This window comes from Bos grunniens, chromosome X (assembly GCF_055505025.1).
Source record: "Bos grunniens cultivar Pamir isolate PY7600 chromosome X, Bosgru_T2T1.0, whole genome shotgun sequence".
NCBI lineage: Eukaryota > Metazoa > Chordata > Mammalia > Artiodactyla > Bovidae > Bos > Bos grunniens.
Window position 1 is genome coordinate 87,929,736 of NC_141194.1, and position 12,287 is coordinate 87,942,022.

Below are 12,287 nucleotides of genomic sequence, written 5' to 3' on the forward strand. Positions count from 1 at the left end.
CTGAAACAAGAAGTTCTGTACCTGTGAGAAGTCAGGCCTCCATGGTTTCCATGTAATGGTTGCTCCCAGCAGGTCAGGGCGTTGAAACCAAGAAACCCACCTGGAATCCAGGACATTTTGCCCAGACCCGAGACTGAACCCTCAGGGGTCATTTCCTCTGAAGACACACACACACACACACAGTCTGGCTCCCAGGCTGACAGGATGGGGCATGGGATGGAGTTAGTACTCCCATCCTAGTGGCTCTTTGGAGAAATTTGATCCTAAGACAGAAAACCATACCCCTTCCTAGTGCTGGTAGCCAATCCTCCCCGGTCCCTTTGGCAGTAGAAGTTCTGGCTCAGGCGGCCCCTTTCAATTCATTGTTGATGAAATTGACTATGATCCACAGTGTCTTGATAGCAGTTTGGGAAAAAAAATGTGATTGTGCCAACACCACTGGCATCCTGGGCCCACGCCAGTAGTGTGAACCCATTTTCCTCGAATGGCCTGAAGTTGGAAAGGCAGGAGGCAGGCTCTGGGGACTTGTGTCAGGTACAGGATGGCTGGAGAGGATCAGCTTCCGGCTCCAGCTCAGGCCAAAGATGGTGAGGAAGGTGCTTGTGGGGAGAAGCCTGTGCCACCCCCCACCCAGGTCTCCCAGCTACTGCAGAGAACCACCCCAGGTCAGGAGAAAAGGAGTCCATTGAGCACCTCAGGAGAGTTTGTGAAGCTTTTGGAAAGTAACTGGTGAAACTCAGCTCTGAGTCTGTGGTACACTTTTCCTAGTTGGCACAAAGGTATCTCATAGACTTGTGGGGACCTGTGATTACCACAAGGACCCAGAACAGGAGAAATAGAATCAGCACCCACCATTAGATATCTCTGAAAAACCAGAGATGTCAGGTCTGCTTAGGGTCCTGCTGCTTCTATTGTACGGAAATACCCCTCTCCCTAGAAATCGCCAGAGGCCATTGCAAAGTCTGTAATGAACGTGACTCCTCATCTTTGATAGGAGGATGCCAGGTTGCTGGGCCTCATCCAACTGCACTGACTAGGGTTAGCCATTCCCAGAGAGAGGACCTTTTTCACGAGGGTCAGAGGTCTGGCAGGACTCTCTCACGGCAGTCATCTCATTCAACACATTCATTCAACAAATGTTTATTGAACACCTACTATGTGCCAGGCAGGTACTGTGTGGGTGCACACCCAGACTATAGAACTGAATAAGATATGCTTTCTGACTATAAGGAGCTACCAGTGTGGTACAGGACCACAAGTTTCTGGACTGTCCAATCAGGTCATTTTGAGTGGTGGCCTCTGTTCACACTGGGACTGACTTCAAGAGTCCCAACATTGATGTCATGGGATGTATCCCTGGTGGGTATTTCCCCAAAGAGTTCTGCCACCAGGTCACCCTAGGTAGCCTCCCACATGCAGAGCCACCCAGCCTGACTGCTGTCTCTGGTTCCTCCTCCATGTGTGGCTTCCAAACCACTTTAGCCATGACCTTTGCAAACATGAGGAAAAGCATCTGTGTCCAAGCTTTGGGAGGAAGTGACTCATTAGGGCTGCTGTACACAGTTGTATAGGATGTACACTCGGCCAGGGAAGCAAGTGGGGCTGAAATTACCAAGCTATGTGTCCAAAGGCCTAGCATCACCCAGAGGACTGGATCTGCCTCCCCTAATTCGTCATGGCAGGTGGGTGCAGCAGGGAGAAACTTCCTAGTTGGCACAAAGGTATCTCATAGACTTGTGGAATCTGTGATTACCACAAGGACCCAGAACAGGAGAAATAGAATCACCACCCTCCACTAGGTAACTCTCTGAAAAACCATCTCTGCTTAGGGTCCTGTTGCTTCTATTGTATGAAAATACCCCTGTCCCTAGAAATTGCCAGAGGCCATTGCAAAGGATTGGCTAGCTTTAACTACAGGCTAGTTCTGAGGTAACTGGGTGCAGTTTCAGAGGGAGAGGCCCCATTTCCCAAAGCAACTTGAAAGCTGACCTGAACCTCTGTCTCCTAGCTCCCAGGCTGCCCAGTTCTCCCAGCACAGAGCACATGGTGTTTCTGTGCTGCCCTTGCTGGCAGCCACGGTGGCCAGTGGAGCCAAAGGCCCCAGGGTCAAGTGAAAGGAGCACAGTATCCAACTCCTGTGACCAACAGGAGACTTCTAAGAGGGGCAAAGGGGAGGCTGGAAGAGCAGGGTTCTCAGCTCTCCTTGTCCACCGGGGCCCAGATAGATGGGTGAGGGGCCCAGTGGGAGCATTCAGAGGGCTGCCAGCAATCAACAATTCAAGGACACAAGGACTCCCACACAGAGGCACTGCAAAGACTTATTGGGATAGTAAGATGAATAGATTTAATCATTCTTGTTTGAAAAACAAGACATAAATTAGTATATATATAGAATTTATATATTTTATGTAGTATATATACTATATACAGACATTAGAAAATGTGTCCTCTCCATGAGGTTGAGGGAGAGGTGAAGGATGGCGGTGGAATGAATGACACAGGCGGGACCTAAGTGGTGAAGAGGCAGGATCAAGAGGTTGGGAGAAGAGGGAGACCATGTCAGCAAGTGGGCTCACAGTGGTCGTGGGGGCAAGGGTTCCCCACCTGGCTGCATCTCTGGCCCATTAAACAACTTGGTCCTGTGGGAGGAGAGGCAAGGAAGAGCGGGGGGCGCTGGCTTTTGCAGAACGAGCTCCTCTAATCCTTGCCGGGAGGAATTGCCACTCAGGGGGTCTTTTATCACACTCGGGGGTACCAAGGATAGGTGGGGGTTGAGCACAGTGTACATCTTTATAAAACTCACATAAGAACGGGAGGTTTCACATGAGCCCCTCACAGAACGATGAATGAGGCAGACACAGGGCACGAGCATGTGGGAAATGGGGAATATGGAGAGGTGCATGAGAAGCAATCTATACAGAAGAAACATTGGCTTTCTTTGTTCCCTACAATGGGCAATTAGTAGGGACTCCGTGTCTTCACTCCCAGGAACACTGTGGGGGGATGGTGACGGCAGCAGATGTGTGTCAAGAAGAATGCGAAACAGTGTGAATTCCCTTCCAGATAACTCCAGGGGAGGGGAGAGAGAGAGAGAGAGAAAGGGAGAGAGAGAGGTGCAGGACTGCACCGGGTAAGGCGCTCAGCTTCTTTTCTTAGAGAGACAAATCCACAGGGTCAATACACAGCCAAAAGCATATACTCAGGATTAACATATCACGCTAGCTTCCAGAAGTTTAAGATATAGTCATCGACACCCCCCCACCCCCGACCCCCTGCCCCCCACCCCCCACCCCCCACCCCCAATCTGTAGCTAAGTCGGACTCCTAAGGACAGTCTGTCTGGTAGAGAGATGTTGAGAGGAGTCGCATGCTGGCAGCGACAGCCCCTGTGCTGGGCCGGGCTGGGCAGGGTGGGCTCCAAGGCCTGCACTGGGTCTCCCCAGGGCAGACATGGTCACCAGGTACCTTACCCAGGACGAGCGGGGTAATCCCAGATGCCTGCTCCCTAGTGGACTGAGCTGCCCTGCCCGTCAGCGAGGGACAGGGCACTTTGGGAATGGCTGGTGTGGAGCTACTGGGCCCAGGGGCGAGTGCTCCCAAGGCTGCCAGCCTGTAGAGCTGGCCGCCAACAGCCCAGAGTGGCTGTTTTCTGCAGACCCACCACCTGGGCACCAGCCCTCAGGGTGGCTCCTGCCAAGTGAGTGAGAGCTTGGGCACATCTGGGCTGTGTGCCCTCTCCCCTCTGCTCGCTCGGCACCGCCGTGGCCCTGGAGGGAAACAGGTGCCAAGAGGAGCTCGAGACCCACGGGCCTCTGGCTTCAGGCCTGCCTCCCTCTGACTCCCACGATGGAGCAGGAAGTGGACCTGACGTCACGTCTCAGCCCTAGAGAAGAGAGAAAATACAGCTCTGTGACGGGCGTAGTGACGGGGGGGCCGTGGCCCTCACAGTGACACCCAGAGGCCAGGGAAGGGGCGAGGATACCCAGGGTGGCAGCTGCCTGGAGCCCTCAGGGACAGCCTCCAATCCAGGGACTTCTCAGTCCCTGGAGACTGAGGACTCAGGGGGGCCCTGACTGGCCCAGCAGACACATATACTCACCACAAGATGCAAAGACCACAAAGCTCAAACCTGGGGCCACGGTTGGAGAAGGGGGGCAGGCCTGGGCAGATGGCCTACTTAATAAGGGTCTTTAAGGAGCGGGTGAATGTGCTCATAACAGTCGCTGAAGTTGGGGAGCCTGGCGGGTGGCCCCCAGCTGCCCCCAAAGCTGTTGCTGCCTGCTGTTGCTGCTGCTGCTGCTGGTTAAGGTTCCGGGCAGTGGACTCTTCAGCTGCACGCAGCAGGAAGGTGTAGTTCCTCACCACTTCCTCCACCTTGGCCAGCAGCTCCTGGCGCTGGGCCTCAGAGCGCACGATGAACACCAGCCGCACAAAGGTCTCAATGAGGCTGCTCAGCACCTGGAAGCTGCCCGTGATGGCCGCCAGCATGTGCGTGGGGCTCTTGTCCACGTTGGCCACACGGCGGCAGGAGGCCCGGAGCTCCTTGAACTTGAGAGCCAGTTCCAGTTTGTATTCAGAGATCTGGGAGACGTAGGGCTTGGGGGCGCGGGCCTCAGGACTGGCCACACACTGCCGTAGGACCGTCAGCAGCTCGTTGGTGTCCAGCCGGGCGGCCAGGAAGCCGTCGGGCAGGCCATAGGCATGGGCCCGCAGGGCATTGATTTTGGCCAGGCTTCCCTCGAAGGTGGACACCCGCAGGTCGATCTCCTGGGTGCGGGATGCCTCGGGGCTGCTGCTGCTGCAGGTGGTGGCATCCAGCACCTGCAGGGTCCTGCTCACCACGGGCACTACCTGCTCATCCAGCTTCATGCCGGGCAGGATCTTCATGGGGATGGAGTACGAGAGCTCATCCTTGCCATCACTGGCATCATCTGCCATGTCACACTTGCGGTAGTAGAAGCAGTAGCGGATGGAGCAGCACTTGCCATTCTCACTGTCCTCATCCAGCTCTGCGGGCTTCCGGTACACCTCTTCTGGCAGTGAGAACACGGCCATCTGTCGGGGCCCTTTGGTCTCAGGGGCGACATGGACGTAAGAGGGGTCTCCCAAGGTCGGGGACTCCAGCGACTTGCTTTTGGGACCCATGCCTAGGGGGAGGCCCGCCTCTACCTCCTTGGCCTCCCTGGGCAGCATGCCCAGGGGTGGGTGCGGGTAGATGTCTGAGGTCAGTGAGGCCCTGTCACCCTGGTCCAGCTCACTGATGCTGTAGCGGCGCATCAGTTTCCTGTAGTTGGGAGCTCCGAGACACTCGCCCCCGGAGGCACACGTGGTCAGGCAAGAAACACCACTCTCAGGGTCCGATCGGCACTCTCGGGACTCCAGGCTGGTGGAGCGGATGCGCCTGACACTGGTGGGGGTGTCGAGGCTCAAGCCTGGGCCGGCCTCTGGCTGCCTCTGGGTAGGGGGGACCCTGTCCCGATCCTTCCCCCGGAGGCTGGGCACTGGCGTCTGGGGAGCCTGAGGCCAGGCCCCCCTGCACATGCGCTTGCAATCGCAGCTGCGCCTCTGCTCACGGGACATGCCAGGTCCCTGCTGCACAGGGCTGCTGCGGAGCTGGCAGCTGCAGCGGCCTGGCGCTGGGGGTTGCAGGTACTCGGCTCCTGGCAGCTCCCCCTGGCTTGGCGGCTTAAGGAGTTCCTCGAGGAACTCCAGCTCATACTGCTTCACCTTCTGCAGCTGGGCCTGCCGCTCATCGGTCTCCTTCTTCTGGCGTGTTGGGAAGGTGGCAGAGAATAAATTACGGAGCCGGAAAGGACCCCGGGAAGATTTGGGCTTGACAGGACCTTCGGAGGCTGACTGGCCTCCATCCAGGGTGGTTTCGATCTTTCTGGAGGGCATAGTGCTCACCTGCCGGTTGATGGCTTGAGGCCTCAGTGGGCTCTGGCCTCGTGTCAGGCAGCTGGGGCTCTGCAGAATCATGGGGTAGCCGACTCTGGGGACCAGGCTGGTCTCCTCAAGTTTGCTGCTTTGGGGGGTGCTCTCCAGCTGCCCCTTCTCCCCATGGCCAGAGACAGTGCCCTGTTTGTGCACAGAAGGCTTGGCACCCTCGGGCCCACCCTTGCCTGCCACCTCCCCAGTACCTTGCTTGCCTGCTGACTCTCGACTCGCTCGAGACAGATAGGTTTTGGGAGGGAAAGTTTGAACAGGCAGCCTGTCCTCTTGTGGGGAGAGGTGCAGGCTCTCAGCTCGGCTGCCTGTGGGTGCTCTGGAGCTGGAAGAGACCTCTGGGCTCAGCTGCTGCTGGGAACTGCGTGAGGTCTCCAGAGCACCGGGGCTCATTTTGAACTTCAGATTCTTAGTGGCACTGCCACTCATTGTGCTAATTTCTGGCCTTACTAGGCTGACCTCTGACCTCCCCATGCTGGCCTCTAGCCTTCTCTCTCCACTGCTGGGAGTGTTCCCCAAGGCTCCGGCAGGGGCAGGTAGGCTCTTAGTGTGAACCACCTGCTGGAGGGCAGCTGAGATGATGGCTGGGGTCATGCTGCCCTTTGGGTCCAGGATAAGCTTGGGGCTCAACCTGACCTCCTTGGGCAGATTCTCCCTTAGCTCAGAGACCTGCTCTTCACTAAGGGATGGCGTGGCTGCCCTCAGTGACATCTCTAGGCCTGCCCTAGTGTGGCCAGGCCCTTTGTCCTCAGGAACTGGGGACAGCAGGCTCAGATTCTTCGGCTCACTCAGCTGTGGGGACAGTGCTGGGTGCACTGCCAGGGCATATGTTCGTTCACGCTGTGGCTGGGCCTCCGATGAGGGCAGCTTCCTCCGAGCACCAGGGGGACCGGGACTCTGACCTGCAACCACTGGCTGGAGGGATGAGTTGGGATCCGGGCGCCCGAGAGAATAAGGGGCCGTGAGAACAGCCTGGGCCGCACAACTCTGGATCCGGAAGGGCAGGTCCTTGCGGGCCAGGAGGCTGTCCTTGTTGAGGTGCTGGGCCAGGAAGTAGGTGGTGTTCTGGTGCTGCTTCATGGCCGACATCATCTCCGACATGTCTGTGAGCTCTGAAGAATTGGTCTCATGGCCCGAGTCCAGTGATGATTCAGGGGTGATTGTGGCCAGCACAATCAGACCTGGGGGGACAGGAAGAGGGGTCTGCAGCACTTACTCAGGTCAAGTCCTTTCCGATCATATGTAGACGGTCTGTGAGGGTAAAGGTTAGTCAATAGGATTTCAAGCTGGGAAAATCCAGTCAGCCCTGGGGGGCCTGCAGGGCTGAGGGTGTGAAGCGGGGAGGGGACAAAGAGAGGCAAGCTGGGAGAGGGGTGATGAAGGGCTGGAATCCAAAAGAGAAACAAAAGAGGCCAGAGAGAAGATCTGGGCAGTTTGATGGCAAATTAACATGCAAATCACAGGCAACATAACATGCTAATAATCATCACTATTTTTAGACTCAACAGCCTAGGAAATTTTTGTTAATTGTCCTGAAGAGAGCTGACAAAGAGAGCTCCCTCTCTCTGGCACTCCTCATTTGGCCAGGCCAGCCTACTGTCCCCGCAGCTGAGACCATTTAGCAGACCTTGGCCTCTCTCTGGCTACCACATGGGCCTCTAGCCTGGGAGCAGCTAGTGCTTGGAGCTCCAGACTCTGAGTAGAGAGTCACGCTAGGCCTAGGGGCCGAACACATAGGGGCTGCCCAACACCAAGGATGCTCTTACAGACAGAAAAGGCACACGCTCGCCCTGGTCAGCTAGGCTCCCTCTGACCCCAATAGCTTCACTTTCTGTCCACACTTGTCCTTGCCTCACATGCTTTCCCATATGCCTTCTTCCTCCCTATTTCTTTCCTTTCACTACAGCATTGACCTCTTTTAGGCATATGTGTATGGAAGGATGTACATGTGGCTATGGGTGCATGTCAGACATGTGGGCTTGTTTATAAGATGGATGTATGTGGGTCTATAACAGGGAATAACATGCATGTTGTATGGCTTGCCTACCAAATAATAATAACAATGGCTACAATTTACTGAATCCCTACAATGTACTAGGAAGTGTTTATGTACTTTGCAAGAATGATCTCAATTTAATCCTCACAACACCCCTATGAGATAGGACTGTTCTCAGATCCATTTAAGATGACGAAAGTGAGGCTCAGAGAAGGTTAAGTGGCTTGGAAAAGCAAAGGTGACACCGAAAAGTGGTGAAGGAGCCAGGACTTGGGTGCCTCTGACTGAGAGCCAAAACTCTGAGGTGGGATAAAGGCCTTAGCCCTGAGCAGTGATGGCTCCTGGCTCCTCTGATCCCAGGTCCCTACGTGGTTAGTTGGTCATTTTGTTTTTCTTCCAGACACATGCATGCTGGATGCTCTTTGCCTGTCTTCTATCTCTCTCACAATTTTGCTCTGATCCTCCATCCTGGCCTGGCTCCGTAGCTGTCATGGCCCCAATCCCTGGGGTCCATCCGCAAGACATTTCCAAAGCGATGGGATGGTGAGAGCCAGACCTGTAGTGGGGGCTGAGCAGTAGCTCCCTGTCACAGCATCATCGCTCCCCTGACCCTATCTGAACTGCCTCTGGGCCATCCACTGCCCTGACACACCACGCTGACTTTGACCTCTGCTTGGGAAGAAGAAATGTCACCTGCTGGCCCTGCCTGGCCAGGACAAGGAAGGGGAGGCAAGAGAGAGGAGGAACGGGCTGTTACCTGCAGTCTGTGGGGGTGGGGGATGTGGTCCATCCTCTGAGGCTGCCAGGGCTTCCAGAGCCTGCAGAGTGGACACCAGGGCATCATCTAGCTCCTGGGCATGATCTCGGACTGTCCGGGTCTGCACGCTGTCAATCAGTGTCACTGGAATCTCATCGTACAGGAGCCCCCGCAGGTGGCGTCCTTGCTCTTGGCTCTGGGCAGCCCGGCGCTTGGGGTCATCCTCATCAGAACTGTTGTCTCGGAAACCAGGAGGTGGGGCAGCAATGGCAGGCAACAGCGAAGTGCTCTCATCTTCTTCCTCTTCCTCCTCCTCACTCCCAGGGGGTGGGAGAGACATCAAGTCCACCATATTGTCACGAGAGGAGCCAGACCTCCCACCTTTGCGAGGGCCCAGCTGCTCCTGGAGTTTGGCTTTGCAAGAGTCACAGTAGAAGTTCAGGGCTTCAGCCCCAAGGGAATTGTCCAAGGTGTAGGAGCGGGCCCTGCTGGCACAGGGCTCGTGGTCTAGGCTAGCTGCATCAAAGTCATCAGGGATCGCCTCATAACCTTGGCCAGAGCTCTTGGACGTGGGGTCAGACTTGGTCCGGGGCCTGGTCTCCTCAAAAAAGATTAAGTTTTCATTGACATCCATCCGGCTTTCCTGTTCCTTCCTTTGTTCCCGCATGTGGAGGTAGCAAAAGCTGACAAGCTCAGAGTCGGCAGGTGGGGGCGTGCAGCGGCTCGACTTCCTGGGGCTGGTGCCCACGCTGCCCACATAACTACTCTCCTTTTTCCCCAGGTGGCCCCCAGTGACAGGGCGGTGGGCGCTGTGCATGTAATCTAAACCCAGAAAGAGAATCAACAGATGAGTCCTGGTGCTGAGGACTGTGGCTGAGTTCACATGGCGTCTTGGGCCTGGGTCTCTGGCGCCCAGCTGGGTGGTGGGTACTGAGAAAGAGCATGATTTGGCTCCTAGAGATGAGGGGAGGGGCAGCCAGGCTGCTGCTGACCCTGAAAGTAGAGTGAGTAGAATTGAATGGCCTGGGTGGCTAAGAGCCCCCAGGGATGGGGGCAATGGGGGCCCCCATGGGGGGCCTTTTCTGCAATGGGCAAAGGCATGGGGTGAGGTGGTGTAGGGATGAACACCTTGGTGTCTGGGCACAGCTGGACTCTTACATGGGTATATGTCTGGTCCAAGAGTCAGCTGTACGGGTGAGGTTTGTTTCATGTTCCCTCGGAACTGTCACTGTCTCCAACCCCCTCTATTCAGAGCCTGTGTTATACTTGTGTGAGGTTGTATCTCTTCTAGCAGAAGGAAATGAGTCTGACAAGTTAGTAGTGCTTTAGTGAGAAAGTGTACAACAGGTAGTACAATTCCAAGAGTGTGTATTTCAAAGAGGATGGTCAATGGAGGGCACCTAAAAGAACAGAGCTCTACTAGCAGAATTTGGGGCATCTGAATGTGTCAAGCATATGAGAGAGATGCTGGCATGTATATTATGTGGGAGGAGAGTAGGAAGAGCATTTTTTTCAATTCCTCAAATCACATCACTTCTCTGTATTCATACAGGGCTAGCCTGCCTGCTCTATGTACATGTGGCAAAATATTCTAGTCAAGTATTTATTTTCCTGACCATGCCTCACTTAAGAGGAATCTTAGTTTCCTGACCAGGGATGGAACCCATGCCCCATGCATTGGAAGCACAGAGTCTTAACCACTGGACTGCCATGGAAGTCTGCTACCAAATGTATTTTAGAGACAGTAAGTGCAGGAGGAGTTCACAGAAGAGAGAGAGGCCTTCAGTCTAGAATGATCAGAGAAGACTTTCACAGAGGAGATTTAACAATGGTAAGTATGTAGATCTGAGGATTATTCATAGCAAATGCTTTCTTTCTGAATGGCTTCTCTCTTTTAGGCTGCTTTTTGGCCCCTTCCCATGTTACTTGTGAGAATATATTCAGACAATGCCAGTTTTCTTTGCTATCAGCAGACAGACCGATGGCAAACACTATCTTAGGCTAAGGCTATATACCTGATCCAATTTAATCCTCACAACAACCCAATGACGTAGATGCTATCATTATCCCCATTTTACAGAGAAAGAAACTGATCCATTCATTTTGTGACTTACCTAAGGTCACATGAATTGTAAATGGCAGTCTGGATTTTTTTTTGGGGGGGGGGCGTTATGCTACACAGCTTTTGGGGTCTTAGTTTCCCAACCAGAGATTGAACCCACGACCTTGGAAGTGAACGCTCAGAGCCTTAACCACTGGACCAGCTGGGAATTCCCTGGCAGTCTGTATTTGAGCCCAGGTTTGAAAGACTACAAAGCCCATGTATTTTTTTTTTCTTAAACTTTTTACTTTATGTTGGAGTATAGACAGTTAACAGTGTTGTGATAGTTTCACTTGGACAGCAAAGGGACTCAGGCATATTTATACGTGTATCAGAGCTAGTGGAGGTGATGGAATTCCAGTTGAGCTATTTCAAATTCTAAAAGATGAAGCTGTGAAAATGCTACACTCAATATGTCAGCAAATGTGGAAAACTCAGCAGTGGCCACAGGACTGGAAAAGGTCAGTTTTCATTCTAATTCCAAAGAAAGGCAATGCCAAATGCTCAAACTACTGCACAAGTATACTCATCTCACACGGTACTAAAGTAATGCTCAAAATTCTCCAAGCCAGGCTTCAGCAATACATGAACCTTGAACTTCCAGATGTTTAAGCTGGTTTTAGAAAAGGCAGAGGAACCAGAGATCAAATTGCCAACATCTGCTGGATCATCAAAAAAGCAAGAGAGTTCCAGAAAAACATCTATTTCTGCTTTATTGACTATGCCAAAGCCTTTGACTGTGTGGATCACAATAAACTGTGGAAAATTCTGAAAGAGATGGGCATACAAGACCACCTGACCTGCCTCTTGAGAAACCTGTGTGCAGGTCAGGAAGCAACAGTTAGAACTGGACATGGAACAACAGACTGGTTCCAAATCGGAAAAGGAGTATGTCAAGGTTGTATATGTCACCCTGCTTATTTAACTTCTATGCAGAGTACATCATGAGAAACGCTGGGCTGGAAGAAGCACAAGCTGGAATCAAGATTGCCGGGAGAAATATCAATAACCTGAGATATGCAGATGACACCACCCTTATGGCAGGAAGTGAAGAACTAAAGAGCCTCTTGATGAAAGTGAGAGAGGAGAGTGAAAAAGTTGGCTTAAAGCTCAACATTCAGAAAACTAAGATCATGGCATCCGGTCCCATCACTTCATGGCAAATAGATGGGGAAACAGTGGAAACAGTGGCTGACTTTATATTTCGGGGCTCCAAAATCCCTGCAGATGGTGATTGCAGCCATGAAGTTAAAAGACCCTCCTTGGAAGGAAAGTTATGACCAACCTAGACAGCATATGAAAAAGCAGAGACATTACTTTGCCAACAAAGGTCCATCTAGTTAAGGCTATGGTTTTTCCAGTGGTCATGTATGGATGTGAGAGTTGGACTATAAAGAAAGCTGAGTGCCAAAGAATTGATGCTTTTGAACTGCGGTGTTGGAGAAGACTCTTGAGAATCCCTTGAACTGCAAGGAGATCCAATCAGTC

The 12,287-nt window shown here is 53.3% G+C and overlaps 1 protein-coding gene across 3 annotated transcripts in view; it reads right to left on the reverse strand.

Annotated features, from left to right (window-relative positions):
• Positions 1-3,315: 3,315 nt before the first annotated feature.
• The window catches only part of FRMPD3 (FERM and PDZ domain containing 3), a 73,028-nt gene continuing 64,056 nt past the window's right edge, over positions 3,316-12,287 (reverse strand). For 2 of the 3 annotated variants that reach the window (XM_086386693.1, XM_086386691.1), the window contains 2 exons: positions 8,699-9,520; positions 3,316-7,126 (listed from right to left, as the gene is read on the reverse strand). In XM_086386693.1, coding sequence (XP_086242819.1) covers positions 4,173-7,126; positions 8,699-9,520 — 3,776 coding nt within the window. In that variant the 3' untranslated portion in view covers positions 3,316-4,172. The remainder of the gene's footprint in view (positions 7,127-8,698; positions 9,521-12,287) is intronic. The other variant, XM_086386692.1, reaches the window with a different exon arrangement.